Raw genomic sequence first — 21,414 nt, 5'->3', positions numbered from 1 at the left:
TCCTGAGTAAATTGGGAGCATGGGGACCTTGGGGGAGGGCTGCAGGGGGGAGGGAAGAGGCAGGGAGGAGAGCAGAGAAAAATGTAGAGCTCAATAAAAACCAACTAAAAAAAGAATCATCACAGCAAGCTGGTTGTTGTTGTGGTTCATAGGCATCATAGCTGTGTACATGGAGGACTGTGGGCAACTGAGGAAAGCTGGGAGTAGAAGTGGCTCTCCTCAGTGAAGAGCACACCAATTGGCTGTCTCCCTGCTCTAAGTCTGCAGTGCTGCTCATGGTGCAGCTACTGCACTGCTTTTATGCAAAGTATTTTTGTTTCTCTCACCCAAAATTCAAATTTAAGATGAAAAACATTCTTTTTCTGGAAGGAATATGTAGAAATATGGAAGGGATGATATAGAGCCTAAGTTGGCAGAGTTCGAATGTGTATAAAAGCACTTGCTTGCTTCCCTAGTTTCAGGGCCTTGTCTAGAAGCCACACCTGGTCAGAAGCCCACATTTCTTCTGTTCTTCCTCCAAATGTGGCTCATTTGTCTAGGTGCATTTCCTTGAACTGAGTAGAAAACAGTTCATGACATTCTATCCGTACCTGTTCACTACCAGGCCAGGCCAGCCCTAGTAGTTTTGTAATTATTTTGATAAAGTAAAGAAAAAATCCCAGACATACATGCAAATTTCAAGATGTCATTGTTTTTTTTTTTACTGCTGAGTAGTACTCTAATGTGTAAATGTGCCAAATTTTCTTTATCCATTTTTCAGTTGAGGGGCTTCTTGACTGTTTCCAGGTTCTGGCTATTACAAATAATGCTGCTGTGAATATAGTTGAACAAATGTCCTTGTAGTATGATTGGGCATCTTTTAGGTATATGCCCAAGAGTGGTATTGCTGGATCCTGAGGTAGGTTGATTCCCAGCTTTCGTGAGAAACCGCCATACTAATTTCCAAAGTGTTTGTACAAGTTTACATTCCCACCAGCAGTGGATGAGTGTTCCCCTTACCCCAAATCCTCTCCAGCATAAGCTATCATTGGTGTTTTTGGTCTTAGCCATTCTAACTGGTGTAAGATGGTATCTCAGAGTTGTTTTGATTTGCATTTCCCTGATGGCTAAGGATGTTAAACATTTCCTTACATGCCTTTCAGCCATTTGAGATTCTTCTGTTGGGAATTCTCTGTTTAGTTCTCTACCCCATTTTTAAATTGGGTTATTTGTTTTGATATCTAATTTCTTGAGTTCTTTATGTGTTTTGGAGATCAGTCCTCTGTCTGATATGGGGTTGATGAAGATCTTTTCCCATTCAGTAGGCTGACTTTTTATTTTATTGACTGTGTCCTTTGCTTTACAGAAGCTTCTCAGTTTCAGGAGGTCCCATTTATAAAGGAGAGTGGGAAGAAAACTTGAGGGAACTGGATAGTTGAGATGGAGGAAGGACAGAGATGAGAGCAAGGAAAGAGATATTTTGATTGAGGGAGCCATTATAGAGCAAGCAAGAAACCTGGTTCTAGAGAAATTCTCAGGAATTCACAAGGAAGACCCCAACAATAGAGGAGAGGGGGCCCAAACTGGCCTTGCCTTGTAGTCAGACTGATAATTATCTTAAATATCACCATAGAACATTCATCAAGCAACAGATGGAAACAGAGGCAGAGACCCACATCGAAGCACTGGACTGAGCTCCCAAAGTTCAGTTGAAGAGTGGGAGGAATGAGAATATGAGCAAAGAGGTTCAGACTATGAAGGGTTCACCCACTGAAACAGTTTACCTGAGCTAATGGGAGCTCACCAGCTCCAACTTGACAGGGAAGGAAACAGCATAGGACCAAACTAGTCCCTCTGAACATGGGTGACAGTTGTATGGCTGGGGCAGACTGTGGGGTCACTGTCAGTAGGATTTATCCCTACCGCTTGTGCTGGCTTTTTTGGAACCCATTCTCTTTGGAGGGATACCTTGCTCAGTCTAGATATAGTAGGGAGGGCCTTGGACCTTCCACAAAGCAATGTGCCTTACCTTTTCTGAGGAATGGATGGGGGGTAAGGTTGGGGGAATAAGTGGAGGTAGTATAGGAGGGGAGGGAATGGGAACTAGGATTGGTTTGTAAAATGAAAAAAAAGTTTGTTTCTTAAAAAATAATAAAAAAGTGAAAAAATAAAGTTTATGTATCATTTGTTTCTGGAAAATTCCATTTAATAGTTTTGAACCAACATTAATTCTAGGTAATTGACTCCATGAAAAATAAAACTGCTAATGAGGAAGGAATCATGTTTGTTACTTTGGTTAAAGTATGTTAAAAGCTCACACAGATATTGTAATTTAAGTTAGCCCCCTTGGATAATTACATCATATAAAAACGTGGTGAGGAGCAGGTTCTTAAAGCTTATTTGCTGACTGGGGAGTTGAAAGCCCCTGGTACATTTTGTGACTTGTCACAGTGTGTTGAGGTCCACCCACCCATTTGGAACTTCAATAGTCTTTTTCACTGATAAGTTTGTAACCTCATGCATTAAATAGTAATTTGGAATAGATCAGTTCACTAAGTGTACAAACTTTTCAAATGTTGACATTTAAATCGCTGTACTTTAAAAAGCAGCAATAGTAGCACCAATTGTTTCAGAAGTATCTTTTATATTGGAAATCGTGGAATTTTTATGACAATTAACAAGTTTTTCAAAATTCAGATTTAACATCAAATCTCAAGTTTTAGTTTAGGTAACATACTTAGCAGTTGTTTTCTTATTAGAGTGCATGGTTTTCTTGGTAAAGTTTGAGAAAATGTCCCTAAGTACTTTAGTCTGCATAACAGTCCGTTGTCCACCGTTTCCTCTCTACAGTTAAAGTGGTGCGGCTGGGAAAGGGCGGCTGGGTGGTGGAGAAAGCCTGTGATCTCAGGGTAGACTCTGGAGTCAGGTAACTCACTTGTACCTAACGTTTTGTTACAGGGCGTTAGGAGGAGATAAAAAGGGCTTTAGGCCTTTTAGGGCCCAAGTTTTAATGGGGTGATTTCATTACTTCTTCAAGGACATTGTTAAGTAAAACTACTGGGGTTTGGGTTGGTTTGCTTTGGGCATTTCTGTTTGTTGGTTGGTTGGGATCTTGGCTTTTTGTTTGTTTTTCAGAGTTGCAAGGGCAGGATTCGCTTCCCCTACCTTGATTCATTCTGAGATGTCAATGGTTTTAGATCCCATCAGGTGAATACAGATGTAAAGCAGAAAGGGAAAATCACCCATGTGGGTACAAATGTAAAAACAGGAATGGCAAATGACACAATGTTTCCATTAGAGATATGGCTTTGACCTTTCTGTATAGACGATAAAGGCAAGGGGAACTGACTTAGAGTCATTAGGGAAAGCTCCCTGATAGAGGTTGATGTCATATAATGGTGAGTCTCTTTTCTTTTAGTGTGTTTCCTGTAAAAATAAAAGTAGGAATAATTGCCATGTTAAAAATCTGTTTAATCTTATTTTTTAAAAAATCATCCAAGGATTCAGCAAATGTTTACTGAGTACTTTGTGCAAGTTATTTTTAATTGTTAGGAATGCATACAGAACAGAATAATGATAATACCAATAATCCTATCTACAGAGGCTTTGTAACAACAGTTTCTCATGACAACCCCAGAATGTGAGTTTTATATAAAAGCCACTGAATTTGGGGTCAATCCTAACATTTTTTTCCCCATGTAATTGGGCAAGTATTTACCTTCTCTGGCTTTCAGTTTTCCTAAGTGTGAATTATGAAGCTAAGGTTTATCTTTACAATGTTTCTAGATTTCAAATTAATTAATTTGATATGTTTTGCAACATAGACACTCTTTGCTGACACAGCATGTCATAAGACCACCACCAAATCATTAACTCGTGTTTTTTTTACATTTTATTTATTTGTATTTATTCTGTGTCTTTTACATCATGATCCCATTCATTTCCCCATCCCTTCACATCTACCCTCTTCTCCTGTAACCCACCTCCCCTAATAAATCAAAATTTAAGAGAAAAAGGAAAAAAAATAAAATTCTCATCATGGAAGCTGCAGTTTGAGACAGCGAGTCACCCAGCAAACTCCTTTGTAAACTCCTTTGTCCACGTACTTGCAAGTGTCCATTGCAAAGAGTCATTGGTCTGGTTCGAGGCCTCTGGTTTCCACTGCACACACTATCGATGCTAGACCCTCATCAGGACTCTTCTTTGGTATCCTGTTGCCCTGTGTCGTGGAGATCCTGCAGCTTTGAGTGTGTGGGTCAGATCCCTTCACATGCTCCAGCAGATCATAGATGGGGTGGATTTTGGGGTGGGCCAACTTATAACCTTTGTTCTGGGCCTTGACAGCTGCAGGGTTCGTCCCTTCTCCCCTGCCAGTTCTTTCTTGTCCTCACCACCAGGGTGAGCTCTCCAGCACCCTCCTCCCCAGCTAATTCACCTCTTACAGCAATAAGGAAGGGGGCAGGACCAATTCTCCTACTTCAGCACAACTATACTGTGGGGCCAGCTCTATTGTGAGATACAGGGGCCACTCTCCTGAGTGCTGCAGTTGGTGTTCTGACTCCAGGGCCAGCTCCTCCACCAATCTCAAGCATTGATGGGCAGGGCAGGTAGGGGGGTGTCCTCTGCCTATGCTGCCACATGTCAGATGAGTTAATAGGAACAGCTCTCCCTTGCTCACAACATGGGGGGAGGCTGGGTCACCCTTCCGCTGCTCTGCTGTGCTGCCTACATGAGAGCAATGCTTGCTTTCCTGAATGCTGCAGCTGGCAAGCGGGGAGATCAGCTCTCTAGTCTGTTGCAAGCAGTAAGGAGTCAGGGAGGGAGCATCTCTCCCACTCCCACACTGCCCATGACAGGACAGCCCTGCCACACTTACATCTTCAGGGCTCGCTCACCCACACCTTCACCAACAAAGTTGGCTCTTGTCCAGGCACAGTGCAGGTCCTGTTCTCTCCAAAGGGGTTGCAGCTGGTGGGTGGTCAAGGATAGCTCTCAAATTCTTATGACCACAGGATCAGCTCTTCCACCTGCCTGAAGCATTGACGGGTGGGTTGGGGGAACTCTCCCCAGCCCATGCTGCCACAAGACAGATAGAACTCTTGTTTTTAAGTCATTGATTCAACGTAAGGTTTTGGAGTACTTTATTCTTTATTGATGTGTTAGTCAGAATGTTCCGTACTTCCCCAAAGACCTAGAGGTCTATGAACATGGTGAGGATGTGGGGACTGACACCGCTGCAGAGTCTGGAAACCAAAGGTCAAGTGTTATCGCAACAGTGGGCTGCATGTCTCCATCCCAGGGCTGGGGGACCGTCATCAAAGTGTTTGTGTTTTAGTTTGTTCACTAATTTCATAAAATTTTACATGTATGTGTATGCTTGACCGGATCTGTAAAACATGGAACTTATACCTAATGGTGTAAAAATAGTATCTTTATCCTCATGAACCTTATTTCTAATAAGGGCATAGCAGGTAGAATAATGGCCTTCTAAATATATCCATGTCCTAATCCATACAACCTGTAAATATGGTTCCTGACAAAGAGAATTAAGTAGGAATTATACTTACTAATTGCCAAATCTTAATTTTTTTAATTAGTGTACAAAATAATGGGTTTCACTATGGCATCTTCACTACCTGGCTAAGACTGACTGGCCGTGAACTCCAGAGATCTGCCTGTCTCTACTCCATACTCTTGCAGTTCTAGAGCTATAGGATGCACCGTCTTGTCTAGCTTACATGGGTGCTGGGGATATGGTGTGGATCTTCTTGCTTGTATGACAGGCTCTTTGCTAACTGAGATGTCTTCTAAGCCCCAAACATGCAGTATATTAATTAGTAGTATCTCCAGTTCCATCCCTCTTCCCACAAATGACATAATTTATTCTTTATGGCTGAATAAAATCCCATTATGTATATACACAGCATCTTTATTCATTCATCTGTTGATAGGCATCTAGACTGGTTCCTTTTCCTGGTTACTGTGGCTGCTGTGAATAGCACAGCAGTAAATATAGATGTGCACATGTCTCTGCGGTTCTCTGATGTAGATCTTTGGGAATATGCTAGGAGTTGTATAAACTGAATCTTATGGTCATTCAATTTTTAATTGTTTGAGGTCCCACCATGCGGATTCCTAAGGTGGCTGTACTAATATAGATTTCTACCAGCACAGTGTTAGCCTCCCCTCATGTCCTCACCAGCTTTGTTTTCTGCTTACATTTTTTTTTCTTGAAAATTGCAGTCTTAGTTTGTTTCCTGATGATATGATGAACACCATGACCAAACTCAAATTGAGAAGGAAAGTGTTTATTTTATCTTAGAGCTCTCAGGTCAAAATCAGTCATGAGAGAAGTTAGGGCAGAAACTCAAACACAAACCTGGAGGCAGAAACTGAAGTGGAGACCACAGAAGAACGCTGCTTATTGGTGTGTTCCCTATAGCTTGCTCAGCCAGCTTCCTTAAACAACTCATGACCACATGCCTGGGGTAGCACTGCCCACAGTGGACTGGGCTTTCCCATATAAGTTATTAAACAAGACTATGCCCCTACACACTTGCCTATGGGCAAGTCTGTTAGAGGGATTTTCTCAGTTCAAGTTCCCAAATGACCCTGTTTGTGTCAAGTTGACTAGTTCATCATCTAACCAGAACATTCTGACTGGAAAATAGGATATCCTGTGATTTTAACTTTCATTTTCCTGGTATCAAAGAATGTTAACCAATCTCAAAGGAGGCAGATCATTTAGGATTCTCTGGGCAAGCTCAGTGTAAGGATGCAAAAAAGTGGAAGCTGGAGGCCAAAGAAGGGCAGTGTAGACACATGTGCTATAAAGTTTTCAGTTGGCCATTGCTGGCCATTCATCAAGGCCATTGCTGGTCTTGATGATAGAAGGAAGGGCTTCAAGATAGGGAAAATGAGATTTCTAAAGTGTTAAGCTCTGGAAGTTTAGAAAGAACATGGTGGATATTATGGTGGACGGTGATATGAATACAAATGCCCCCCCATAGGCTTATACATTTGAGTCCTTGGTCTCCAGTTGGTTAACTGTTTAGGGAGAATTAGGATATGTAGTCTTTTTGAAGGAATTATGTCACTAGGGGTTGGCTTTGAGGTTTCAAAAGACCATGCAAGGCTGAATCTCTCTCTGCCTCCTGCTTGTAGATCAGATGTCAGATGTTAGGTTCTCAGCTACTGCCCCAACACCATGCCTGCCTGCCTGCTGCCATGCCATGCTCCCCATCATGGTAGACTCACCCTCTGAAACTGTAGGCAAGCTCATATATATATATATATATATTGCTTGGGTCATGGTGTCTCTTCACAGCAATAGATCAGTGACTGAGACGGTGGGTTAACCCAAGTCACCGGCAGAGCATTGTTCTTCAGCACTGATTTGTTTAAGCAGCAACAGGAAGCTGATATACAGAGAAACTAAAATAGAAGGAAAAGAGCAAATAACTAAAGATAACAATTCCAGGTGATAATGGCTACCTGGAAGGACATAGACAGGATGGCATGAGAGTGTAATAGTGGAGGGCAGGTCTGAGGGAAGACTGGCAAAGAGACTATTCCAGTCAGAGGGAAAGGCAAGCAAGTACAGGGGTGAGGAAAGGCTTGACATTTGCAAAGAATAAAGAACCTCGAGTGAAAACATCTGACTGTGCAGGAGGCCAGAACACATGCAGAGCCAGACAGGCACAAGAGCACAGAGAACAACAAAAGGCTTCAAAGAGAAAGACACACTGTGTTTCATGTTTTCAGATAGTCACCTGGCTCCTTCATGGTGTGGTTCTGGTGCAGAGGATCTCTAAGTTTGAGATAGGAGCAATAGCTTTAGAGACAGTGAGGTAACCAAGAGACATGTTGATGGATAGGATATGAATTCTAAAAATGTGTTGAACTTTGGCGCTAGACTAAAGGATGGGGAAAGGATGCCTAAAATGAAAGGGGAGTGTGTGGACTAGGGTGTGCTAGTGAGTGATGGGGTAAAGAGAGCACGGGCTCTGGAGAGGCTGAGCGACGATGAGCTGGTTTGGTATGTGTGAGATTTTTTCAGTGGAAAGTTGTTAAAAAAATTTTTAGCAGGGAAATAATCTGAACTGAGTTTATGATTATATATGACCTCTACTTTTATTCTGAAGGAAAGAAAAATGATAAGAATATATAAAATTAAAGTGTATTAGAGTCAAGAATTAAAAGATGTGATTAAATGTTTGTTGAGCCTTTCACAGTTCACCAGGAGCCTCACTCTGCTCTTATATTGCTGAGGTTGTTCTTTCTGTCACTCACAGGCTTGACTTCTGTTTCTTGAGGCTGTTCAGTAGCCTGGTTCTGAGTCTGGTCTGCAGAGCCAAATGGCCCATGTGAGTCTCATGGCCCATGCTAGCATCTCATAGCATGGCCGATGCTGGCGTCTCATGACCCGTGCTGGTGTCTCTGACTGCAATGCTAACCAACCTCCCTCTTGATTATGAAAAATGTTGGTCTCCTTAGCAGAAAAGTTAATTTTTAGGGGTTTGATCCCTCAGTACATGTAAAGCACGAATACCAAATTGTTGGTGCAGGGGACAAAGCTGCACAAGGGACATTGATTGACTAAACTTTTCTTTTGATGATAGTAAGAATTTGAGTTTGTATTTCACTACACTAGAGAATAAACCTAGAAAGATTTGTCTCTGGCCTTTTAACTTTGTATTTGATGTCACTCTCACTGGGCTGTTCAGGCTTGTCCTGGTCCTGGTCTCATTCTGTAGCCCAGGGAGCTTTGAACTTGGTCCTTCTGCCTCAGCCTCCTGAGTTGCTCGGGTGACAGGTCTGTGCTCCTCCAAGCCCAGCTGATAAACATATCTTTTAAAACTTATGTCTTAAGGGAAATAGACTGTTCTGTTTACTTTGCATATGGTATTTAGTTACTGTCTGTATACATTTCACAAGAGTGGCCATATCCAGCCTCATTGTCTCTTTACTCTTTAAGATAAAATGTATAAGAACATGTTTTCTGTTTCATAGAATACTGCTGATTCTCTGAAATAGATTATGCCCAAAAAATCTATTCTAGTGAAAATAGTGTGCCCTTTGCCTTTCAGGTAACTCACGTAAAGCAAAATGTCAAGAACTCCTTCATACTTCGATTCATATCCATTTAATTTGCTAGCAATCATTTCTAATTAAAACAGAAATAAAATATTTGAAATTGTGTTATATGGCATATTACCAAGGCATAGATGCTTGGTGGACATGTTTTGGGTCTTAGAACCCTTGCTTCCTTTGTCATCTCTACTTCAGTTTTTAGTTTTATACTATCACTTACCAAAATATTTGGTCTGTAAGTCTAGTTTTAAACCTTTGTGTCTCTCAGAAGTGGAATCTTCTTTTTGACACCTTGCAGACATTTTTAGAAGAACTAAGGGTTGGGCTCGTGTGTAGTGCTGTGTGCACAGCAGATCTTAGTACAACCAGACTCCAGTGCCTAAGTCAGAAATAAACATATCTTTAATTCTAGCATTAGGAGGAAGAGGCAGATCTGTAAAGTCCAGGCCAGCAACATATTGAGTTGTAGGACAGCCAGAGCTGCATAGTGAGACTCTGTCTCAAGAAAAGAAAACAAAAAGAAGTTCCTCAGCCAGGAGGTTGACTCAGCAAGTAGGAGCAATGGCATTGCCAAGCTGAATGACCTATGTTGGATCTCCAGAACCCACATGGTGGAAGGAGAGAACAAGTTCCCCCAAAGTGACCTCTATATGTGTGCCTCCTTCTCATGCACACCCACCTCACACACAAATAAACAAGCAAATCAGTGTTTAAAAAAAAATGGAGGACTAAGTTCCAGGTCAGACTTTATCATTGTAACCTGACCTTCTGAGTCTGTATAGTCTCCACAGCAGTACTGGGTACCTCAGCGCTGAAACTGGCCTTTGGAAGAGCTCCCAGGAGGCAGGTGAGAGCTGTGCCTGGGTCTCAGTGAGGCACTTCACACTCCTGCCACTCCTGGAAACAGTGGAGAGTCGGGTCAGACTGGTACTATGCACTTGGGTTCATGATCAGTTTTTTCTTCTCCCTTACGTGATTTCCCTTGCATCCCAGCAACTTCACTTCATCAACTAGTCTAAAGGCATCAGGGAGAAACAAATGAGATTAATTATTAGGATAGAATTTTTGTTCCCTCCGTGGTATTTTTATCATCATTTCGGCTACTAATCAACAGGCGTACGGAAAACAAGACGCGTAGTGCTTTCTGGTTTTGTGAAATGAGGAAAAGCCTCGATGCAGACACCTATAGTTGACTGTGTACGGGAGCTTTCTCTTGGGGACTGAAGGCACTTGCCCTCTGCAAGGTGTGAATGACCTCCTGTGTACCATGGGAAGGGGCAGAAACTCACCCTGCTCCTTGCCTCCTATCAAGTATTGCCTTTCTCTGTGTTTCATGTACTTTCATGTCTCATGTGGCTATGAACAGAAAACATGAGTGTTATATGTACTTCCTGACACATTGGTACCTTTCATACAGGAAAAACATTATTAATTAAAATGGAAAAAAAATTGTCCAGGTGGTGGTGGCACACATCTTTAACTCCAGCACTTGAGAGGCAAAGAAAGATCTCTGTGAGTTCAAGGTCAGCCTGGTCTACAAGAGCTAGTTTCAAGAGCTAGTTATGACAGCTAGGGCTGTTATACAGAGAAACTCTGTCTTGAAAAATCAAAAAAAAATTAAAGTTATATAATCTGTCCCTTTCCCAGTCCTTACTCCAATCCTCCCATGTCTCCTTCCTCCAACTTTACCCATATCCTCTCCTTCCTCCCATCAAGTTCATGACTTCTTTTTCTTGATTATTATTTTTACGTATATGCGCATGTATCTATAAATATATTCAAAGAACCTGCTGAGTCCATTCAGTGCCGCCTGTATGTATATAGTTTGAGGGCTTGGAATCAGATAGCTAGTTAGGAGGTTTATCCTCAGGGAAGACTATTTCTCCTGCTCTCAGCAATCAGCCATCACTAGTTGGCTGTAGTTCTTTGTCTCGGGGTGGGGCCCCATGAGATTTCTCCCTTCTGTGTTAGGATGCCTGTTGATGTTATCATTGTTCAGGTCTTGTTGAAGTATCCTTGGTGCAGCTTCCCTGTAGTTTCTCGGAAACACAATCTCACAGCAGACTTCCTGGTCCTCTGGCTCCTAAATTCTTTTGTTCTTCCTGCTGGGATGTCCCCTGAACTGGGAGCTGTATTGTAGATGTGTCTACTGGGGCTGGACACCCATGACCAGCTGTGCTTTTCTGCAGTGCTCTCTGTCTGATGCGGAGAGAAGCTTTGTTGATGATGGGTGAGAGGCACACTTACCTGTGAGGATGAGGATGAGTAGACTTCCCTAAAGTGATCGATTCTCCTCTAAGAAAGAGCCTTAGTGTCATTAACCCTGGGAAGGTGGCTAAGTTTTCAGTATCAGACATCATTTCCCGCCTGTTGAACTAGAAATTACAGAGCTGTTATTGCCCTCATACGAGTGTCCCTGTTGTGCTGCTAGGAACACCTTGCTGTGTTGGTCATTGCTGTGGCTCCTCAGTGTCACAGTTGGGTGGGACTGTTGGTTGTTCCTGCCCTCGGCAGCTTGCATAGCACTTTCTGGTATATGAAAGGTACTTTTATTTCAATGTTCACACATGTAGATTTACATTTATTGCCTTCTTAAATATCATTTTAATTTTTAATTTTTTTAATTTTCTCTTCAAGATTTCAGTTTATTATCTTAAATTTTTGTATTTTTTATTTTATTTATTATCTCTTAAATTTTTTAATATTTATTTTTATTTATTGTGTGTATGAACACATGCTTCCACAGCATACGTATGAAGGTCAGAAGACACCATGGGAGTAGAATCTTTATTCCACCATGTAGGGCTGAGGTATTAGATTCAAATCTCCAGACTCAGTGGCAAGTATCTTTACTTGTTGAGCCATTTCTCCAGCTCTCATTGCCTTATGATAATTACTGGGGTTTTTTTGTTCTCGTTTGGTTTGGGGTTTTGGGTTTTTGAGACAGTCTTTCTACAGCCCTTGGTTATCTTGGAACTCACTCTGTAGACCAGGCTGTCCTCAAACTCAGAGAAATCCGCCTGCCTCTGCCTCCCGAGTGAGTGCTGGAATTAAAGGCGTGCGCCCCTGTGCCAGCTTAATTACTGTTTTCAATTGTTACTTCTACTTATTATCAAAGTTAAAATTCATAATAAAAATATTAAGAAACTTTTTCCTTGAATTCCAGTTAAGTTTCCTGAAGTTTTCCACAAGTAACAGTGTACTGAAAGTTATTTCAAACTTTAACATTTAAAATTTATCTTTGTTAAAATATTTCAAGATAAACTTTTAAATCATAAGAATAAAGCAGGAGAGTTTCATTATCTCATTTCCTCATTTGTATATTCTTCTGGACAGTGTCAATTAATATTGCCCTATATATATGAGGGCAAATGCTATATAACATTTGTGTGATCCCTTCAAGGATGGAATCAAACTTTTATAAAGGACATTTGTATGTATTAGTAAAAGGGGCTAGATCTCCAATGAGTGTTAATGGGTTTTGAAATTAAAGTAAGTTTACTGATAGAGATATGTATGTTTGTACACACGTGTGAGTGAGTTTATTACAGAGGCATGTGTGTTTGTAAACATGTGTGAGTTTCCTATAGAGAGATGTGTGTTTGTACACACGTGTGGGTGAGTTTCCTATAGAGATCTGTGTGCTTGTACACATGTGTAGGTAAGTTTTCTATAGAGATATGGTGTGTTTGTACACATGTGTGAGTGAGTTTACTGAAGATGAGATGACTATAAAAGGCCAAAAGTTGGTTTTGGGCGATGGTGAGTCTCTACTGAAATAGAGCTGTTTGGTCAGTGTTTCATACACCAGCCTGGATTTACAGAGCTCTGGGCTGGGGTGAAATTCAGTGAACAGCATCATTGAGAGAGAAGAGGCAGACTGAAGTCTAGGAGATGAAAGGCTGACAAAGCAGCTTTCAGGGAGCTGAGAGGAGCCTAGCCAGCCACGAGGAGAGTCATGAGATGTGGCAAGCGTGCAGTCATTGGATTGGTATGACTGTCCTTCACAGTCATGACAACAGCTAGTGCAAGGTTATGACTGGAGTGTGTTCACTACAGTGAACAGGAAGAAAAACTCATTTGTAAAATTTCCAAGAAACTTTGTAATCAAGAGAGACAGCCATGAAGTTGGGAAGAGTGAGAATTTTGAGATCAGAAAGTACAAGAAGATTAAAAGTACACGTGAGAGGACAGCAGAGGCCAGGATCCACCCGTGCTGCTCCGTTAGGAGGACAGCTCTTCGGTGCATGTTTGGAGGCCATTCCTGCTGCTGTGTGTATCTATTTTGCCTATTATTTTTTGTGACTAATCTTTTCCTTATGGGTATTAAAGGGTTTTTCCATATCAATAAGACATTGGCTTTCTCACATGTTTGCGGATACTGTTCAGGCTCTGGGTTTGCATCCTTCTTGCAGCAGCCTTTCTTACATGAAGCTGTAAGGTTTTGCTTTGTTTTCTTCTACGGTTCACCAAGGGAAAATCTGACTTGTGTGGATTTCACTGTGGTGGAAATAGTGAGCTACAAGCTTCTGGGTTTGCTGTTCCCACATGATTTTAATTGAAAACGTCTTCCCTACACTGATCTAGACTTCTGTTTGTATGGGGATCTAATTTGGACTGTAGCCAAGCCAGCGGCTGTCTATGCCTGTGAAACCTTCTTTTACTGTTAGTGACAAGTCCGTGTCCACCCACAACTGTTGTTGCTGTTACTTTTTCTGATTTACCTGAATATTTTTATTTTCTCAGATAATACTAACAATATTCCTTGAGACTATGTATATCGTACTCTACTAAGTATTTTGCATATATAATAGTTTCCATCACTATGGTAACCATGCTAGAAACATCCCCATCTTATAGCAGAGGGAGTTGGGGTGTACAAAGATTAGGATACATTGCAAGGTCACGGTGTGGTTGGTAAGTGGCAAGGCAACCTGACAAGAGACTAAGCTTCTCCTGCTAGAGGAGCTCTGGAGGACTTGGGTCCAGATAACTTACATTTGTCATCAGTATGCCAAGCTTCGTATCTTCATAATTGTGCTGTTATAGAATATTGTAGGTAGAATTGGTGTACTTATAATATAAAATCATCCTTATTCAGTAGGATGGACCTTTTTATTTATTTATTTAGCCTTAGGTCTTCATGCAAACCTTCCTGTCCTTCAGCTTTCCCTTCATGCACTATCTTTGGTGTGGTTCAAAGCAGTGAAATTTTTCTTCCCTTGTGTTTTCAGCTGGTTGTTGTTAACATATTGGAAGGCTGTTAATTTTTTTCAGTTTTAGTCACAAGTGTTTATCATTTTAATGCTGATATTTAGTCCTATTTTCTGAATTTTCCATAAATATTATAATACCTACAAATAAAAACTTAACTTTCTCATTTTAGTATAATTTCTTATTTTTAAAAAAAATAACTGTTTTAGAACATTGTTAATAATGACAAGAGTTTTTATCTTATAAATATCTCTAGTACATAAACATATATCATGATACTAGCTTGGTTTATTTATTGCTGTATTTTGTGCATCGTGTGTGTTGAGGGGGGTGGGTGTATGTGTGTGTAAAACTGTGGTGTGTAACTGCATGTGTGTGCAGATGCAAGATCCTTATATATATACAGGCCAGAGGGGAACATCAGTGTCCTGCTCTATCCCTCTCCTCGTTCCCATGAGGCAGTGTCTCTTGGTGAACCTAGAGCTAAGCTGGCAGCCAGTCAACCCTCCTCTGCCCTCTCTGCACCTCCCCAGTGCGAGTATCACAGGCAATCACAGTCATGCCCGGCATTTTACTTAGGTTCTGGGATCCACACTTAGGCCTTTGTTCAGCAAGCACTTATGCAACTATCTCTCCAACCTAAGTGTTGTTTCCTTTGCGTATATCAGCAAGGAATGATAAATTATTTTTCCAAATGCCTTTCAGACTGTATGGGAGTCATTCTTTCTATTTCTGTGTTAATAAAGTCTCATCAGTTTCCTGGTGTTGAATAGTGTTTGCTTTATTCTTTTAATAAATTAGTGACATTTTTAGTTTTCATCAGTTGTGACTAGTAACCTGCACCTCAGTTACACGGATAGGCCTGCGTGTGCTGCCTCAGAAAAAGGCTGGGGGTGCTCCTAAGCATCAGAACTATCAGGTCTTGGAAGAAAGTATCCAGAGAAGGCTCTGGCAATTTAGGGGTGGTTAATTAGCTTTTGGGCAACTTTCCAGTTTTATTCTGAAGTGTCTGTGTGTACTGTCGCCTCTCTAAAATTATAATCATCTCTATTTTCCTAGAACGAATTTTTATCTAAGTTATCAAATTTACTTGCTTAGACTTATGAAAACATTTATTTATAAAACACTTTAAATTTCTTTATAATTGCAGTACTTTAATTTTACTTGGTTTTTATTCATATGTATGTACATGCATGCATGTGTATGTGTGCTTGTGTAGTTGCTGGGGATCAAACCCATGACTCACATGCTAGGCAGACACTCTTATACTGAATTCTATCTCCAGCCCACTGCATTTTGATATTGAACATTTTTCTTTCTTAGTTTTTCTCCATAATCAACTAGACTGGTGGTTCATTTATATCATTTGACTCTTACAGACAGAATTTTGCTTTGATTCATCACAACATGGACTGTATAGTTTCAATTCAATAAGTCTGTCTTGTTATTTTCAACTCCATTTCACACTTTTTTGGGTTTTTCATACTAATATTCTGTAACTCACAATTCATGTTAGTGAAAATCATTCTTTTTATAAAGACACAGTTTGACTATGAAGAAAGTATTAGTTATTGATAAATTAGTATGAATTATTTTAGTTCAAATACTTTGTGACATGCAGCCTCTGTTTCTGGAACTGAATTAGTTCAAAATGTTGAGCCTGTCCTCACTGACGTGAACCCTTGTATGAGTGAGAGCTTTGAGAAGGTGTGTTGGAGTGTAGGTAGAGGACTTGTGGAGGATGAGAAAAGACCAGAGTAAGGACTGAGGTGCTGAAGATCAATCCTGTGAATTTCTAGTAGTTTTGTACATAATGAGAGACAAGGAAACACTAAAACTGTGATTCTGCAGCAGTTGTGTGCGCTGACAACCTCTGCTTTGCCTGTCAGTTTTCCTTCTGTTAATAGCTTGTATATGAAGGCAGTGAAAACCACCAGGCTTCTGCCGGGACAGTTCACCACCATTGCCTTTCATTGGAGTTAGGTTTTAAGAGATACTTTGAATATATAAAAATATCTTATGATTACTGTTCAATTGGATGTGTAGCCTTTATAAAGGACAGTCTCTACAGTTACTCAAACCAAACTGGCAAAACCACTGCTGTTATTAAACCTGGCGTGTGCTTGACCTGTGAGTGTGCTAAACCTAGCTTGATGCCAGTTTTTAAATTTTTTTAAACTTGAATAATATATACCTTGTACATTATTATGTTATCTATGTATTACATTAAGCATGTATACTATTATATCATTATATAGTGAAATGCATATAGATAATAAGTTAATATTATCCGTAATAGAGGTAAAAAGCCAGGTCAAGTCATATTTTGATGTGCACCAAGTATAGTACATATTTACATCTTTCCTGGAGTACTATCATGTACAGAATGTTTCTCTGACCTGTGGGTCATCAGATGGTCTCTCCCTTTTTTTCTGTGTGTTTATTCATTGTGTCTGGCAGGCAGAAAGGTATCTCAACCCTGTTTTCTGGAATCATCAATAACATTCACTTCCACTGTCTAGTTTCTTCACTGAGAAAAGTGTGGGCCCGTAATCAACTCTACAAATGAGTCAGTGCTTACCATACAGAAGGCAGATCTCTAGGTACTGTCTTATAACATTACACACATGCATACACACTCACATGTAAGTATATGTTATGTATTTATAAATGTTATTTTCACCCCTGCTGATAGAACTTCTTATTCAATTTTCCTACCTTTTTCTTCATAGTACATGTCTAGATTTGTGTTGTTCTCAGCATCATTATAACACATGTAAAATATTCTTAATAAAAACTGAACCCATTGGCTCTGGAAAATACTTCAAAACTTTTCTAAGCCTCTTACCCAATGATCGTACCGTAGCCTGACGAATACAGAGCTGTTCTCTCTCTCTCTCTCTCTCTCTCTCTCTCTCTCTCTCTCTCTCTCTCTTCATTATTTGTTTAAAAAAAACCCTACCTTTTCTCAATTTACATACCAATCCCAGTTAGATGCAGTCTTTGTTAAGATTTGTAAGATTCACTGGTAAGACTTTCCTAGAAAAGGTTCTGTCTTTCTGCTGAGCAGATAAGCATTTTAAGGGACGAGGTGGGAATGGGTAAGATGTAGTTAAACATAAATTAATGTTCTCACATAATGAAAAATCTCTGGAAAGGAAAGCCTTTGCATACCAAAGCATGTATTGAGTTGTGACCTTTGCTCATGTCATGTATAATCTGAGAATAACTGAAGATGCCAAAGTTAAGATTTCCTCTCCTGTCTCCCAAATTGGCGTGAGTCACTATGGTGAGATTCTTTCTTTACCAAACACAAGTGACCGTGCAGTGGGTAAACTGAAGGTACCACACTCTGTTCTGAAACCATATGCTTGCAATATATTGAATATTTTCATTATAATATATATTACTATATCACTTAAGAAAATGGGATTTATAGAGAATTTTAGTTGGGGTAGTTTATACAATGCTATGTGCAAGAAACTAAGTAATTTAGGACATATTTAAAGTTTTATTGGCTACAATGATGATATTACTCAATAGTATACTGTCATATCATTATAAAATCTAGTGGTTAAAATTATTTTGTCATTTGGAAATGTTGTCATCAGCAAATTGTTCAATGTGGAGCTGAGAATCCCTAGAACAGAAAAGAAGCAAATGTACTTACCAATATCTGTCACCATGCAACAACCTTCAGTGAGGAAATGATACACACAGCACAGTTTGTAATGTTTAAGTCCGGCTCTGCAACCTCTTCAAATTTCTCATCTATTCTAATCATGTGTCGACTAAAGGGAGATGCAGTAGTGTCTGCTTAGGGGGTGGGTTCACTAAAGATTCGGAGAGGAGGGGGAGCTGGGGAAGCCACAGCAAACACAAGAGCCATAAGTACCACCAGAAGAGCAGTCTCTAAGTCAGTAGTCATTAGCCACATGTGGAGATAACAGGCATGCATTCACATTTCACATTTCTCAGTGGAAACCTTGTTCTATATTGTAAGTCACACTGAAAGATTTTTATTTTATTATTTTATGTGTATGAGTGTTTTGCCTGCATGTGTGTCTGTGTACTACATGTGTGCAGTGCCTAAAGAGTCCTGAGAGGTCTTTGAATTCCCGCAACTGGGGTTTCAGACAGTTTTGAGTCACCATGTGGTGCTGGGATTCTAACCTAGGTCCTCTGGAAACACAGCCAGTGCTTCATTATTATTATTATTATTATTGTTATTATTATTATTATTAACATTATGATTATCATCATCATCATCATCATCATTATCGAGACAGGGTACACTGTGTGACAGTCCTGGCTGGCCCAAAATTCACTTTAGTAGACCAGACTGGTCTCAAACTCACTGAGATCCACTTGCCTTTGCTTCCCAAATGCTGGACTTAAAGGCAAACGCCACCACCGCCCAGCTCAGCTAGTGCTTTTAACCACTGAACTATCTCTCCAGTACCATGTTTAAAGATTTTAAAAACTGTCTTTTCTTTTATCCTTATTTTCTTAATATCCATTGTTTAACTAAATTCATAGTCAGGATAATCTCCTGTAACTTGAGAATATACCTCTCCTAATGGTGATAAGGGTACCAAAATATGCTTGGAGGGAATGAAGTAACTATATTGACCTGTAGCACAGTGAAGCAGCTTTACTGTACAACAGTGTACTTCAGAATAACTTAGAGAAGAATTATAAGGTTCTCAACACATGGAGGAGAGAGTACATGAGAGTATGGACATGCTTCTAGCCCTGAGTGATCATACATATATGCTGTACTTGAATTACTATGTCCTATATACCGAGACTTTGTAAATGTTTCCATTTGTGACCTTTTGTACCCAGAGTATTTTTACATGTGCCTGGTATATAACTATAGAAATTAGGTGTGTTGGTTACTTTTCTGTTGCTATGATAAAACACCTTGACTGAAGGCAAATTATAGAAGGAAGAGCTTATTTGAGTTACAGTTCCGTATTGATGTGTCTGCAGCAGGAAGCTAAAAGGTCTCATCTCTTATTACAAGAATGAAGCAGAAAAAGCAAACAGGAAGTGGCATGAGGCTTTAAACTCTCAAAACCAATGTACCCATCAGTGTCCTTCCTCCAGCCAGGCTGTACCTCCCCAGGAGCTTCCCAACAGCACCGCCAACTGTGAACAGATTTCCAGTGCCTGAACCTGTGGGGGATATCTTGTTCAAACTACCACATTAGGCACACAAATCAAGGATTTACTGAAAAAAATATAAAGGACTATTTTAAAACAGTTCTTTGGCAGACATATAATTTTCTGACTTATAAAAAGAAACTGGCTAATGATCTTGAGATTCTTGTTTCTTTTCACATGAAAATTAAATATCAGCTGAGCATTTAGTCCTGCAGGATGTATAGCATTCCCACTGCTTTTCAGAATTGATCATTATTTTGATTTTTACAAAGTTAATTCTGTGAATGAATGCTGCTTCACATAAATATATAATACAACAAAGTGGAAGTATGTTTATGGCTCTTTCAGAAACTGCTGGAAATTCTGTTCTAATCTCAAGCCAAAAACCATTTACTATATTTTATGAACTCAAATCAACAGTTCAAATGACAGTTTTAAAAATCAAATAGTACAGCACAATCCAAAGACAATACTGAATTGATACTTACATGCTGAGGAACAATAGTGTTGTGTTTCTATACAAGCAAGAAACTTGTAGATACAGTTTAAACACTGTGGTGTGGTTCAGATGTGCATTAGTGAGATGAGGGGTTTCACAGGCAGTGTGTGCCATGTTGTATGTCTGGAACCAATCCTGTTGTGCTGAAGCTCATGATACATCATGGGTGAGCAGTTCCCAGAGCATCACAGATTCCTTCTGCATTTGATTGTAAAATAAGTTTTTGTTTGTTCTACATTCACAACCCTTTAGAGTTGTCAAATCTTTTAAGACCCCCCCATACACATTTAACACATAGTTTATGAAGCAAGGCTATAAGTGACTGTGTTGTATTGTGTAAAAGTATGAAAGAATACCCCTCTCTCATCAACTGTGCATTGCTTATTCTAAGCAGAGATTAAAGGAGATACAGTGGGTAGAAAACTAAAGTGCTGGGGTCTCCCATTAGTCTGCAGACTCTGGCGGGGCCTACGTTACTTTGTGTGTGTCAGTGATGCTTTAGGAACACCCTCTGTAAAAGTCCACAAGCTTTATGGGCAGTGGTGGCGCATGTCTTTAATCTCAGCACTCAAGAGGCAGAGGCAGGTGGATCTATGTGAGTTTGAGGACAGCCTGATCTACAGAGTGAGTTCTAGAACAGCTACACACAGAGAAACCCTGTCTCAAGCTTTAAAAAGACAGATCAGAAAACAAGGAAATTTGACTGGTTTCTTCTACCTGAGTGATTGAGGAAAAGGGTAGAAAAGAAAAGGGAAGAAAATTGGAGAACAATTGTTGAACTTTTTCTGCCTTATGTAATAAAGTTCGGAACTTTGGGTGTTTTTCCAGTTTTATCCCACTATAAAAATATGATCTGTAATCGTACATGTATGCTGCTCCTGTGTTCTGGCGGTTCAGCTTATCTTTCATCAGCAATGACAGTTCACACAGGGAACAGGAAAGTCCTAGAGGATGATAAGTGGCCTTTGGAATACCCTGCAGTCTAGGTTACAATGGAACCTGAAAAGACATGGTGTGCAAACAAATATTTAAATATAACACTCTTAGGCCCTAAAGCCAAATTCAGAGGAAGCGGCCAGGTTTAAAATACTCCAGTTAATGCATTAAATATATGTCCTATAGATGAACAAACCATCTACAACTAACAAATTAATTATGGTAATGCTAAAGTGTAGTATTGGTAGGGCCGTATGAACCAATGGCCAGCTTGGATTCCCTAAAACACACCAACACCTTCAACAAGTAGCAGGAAAGTCAGCTGTCTGTTTATTCCTCTCGCTGTGCAGAAGCGGCGTCAGCCCCGCCTCCAGAGCAGCCAGGGGTTATTTTAATTGAGAACTGGCTGACCTTTTAGCTAACTGCTTTACCTAGCCATCAAATGCCTTCAACAAATCATTTAGAAGGTTGTTGATAAGGAACCCTTAAAAGTCAAAATGAAAGTTTATTGCTTGAGTTGTCAT

General features: G+C 40.1%; 1 protein-coding gene across 6 annotated transcripts in view; it reads left to right on the top strand.

The window, feature by feature from the left end:
* The window catches only part of Zeb1 (zinc finger E-box binding homeobox 1), a 167,087-nt gene that overhangs the window by 90,332 nt on the left and 55,341 nt on the right, over window positions 1–21,414 (top strand). The window contains exon 1 of one of the 6 annotated variants that reach the window (XM_085698927.2): window positions 13,182–13,344. The exons of the other annotated variants lie outside the window; for them this stretch is intronic. Within the exon in view, the coding sequence (XP_085555053.1) occupies window positions 13,320–13,344 (25 nt within the window). The 5' untranslated portion in view covers window positions 13,182–13,319. Of the gene's footprint in view, window positions 1–13,181; window positions 13,345–21,414 lie in introns of those variants that run through there. 6 annotated transcript variants of the gene reach the window in all.

The sequence above is a fragment of the Myodes glareolus genome, chromosome 14 (assembly GCF_982192425.1).
Source record: "Myodes glareolus chromosome 14, mMyoGla1.1, whole genome shotgun sequence".
Lineage (NCBI taxonomy): Eukaryota > Metazoa > Chordata > Mammalia > Rodentia > Cricetidae > Myodes > Myodes glareolus.
The sequence above is the reverse complement of the archived record's forward strand: the minus strand, read 5'-3'. Positions and strand labels throughout refer to the sequence as shown.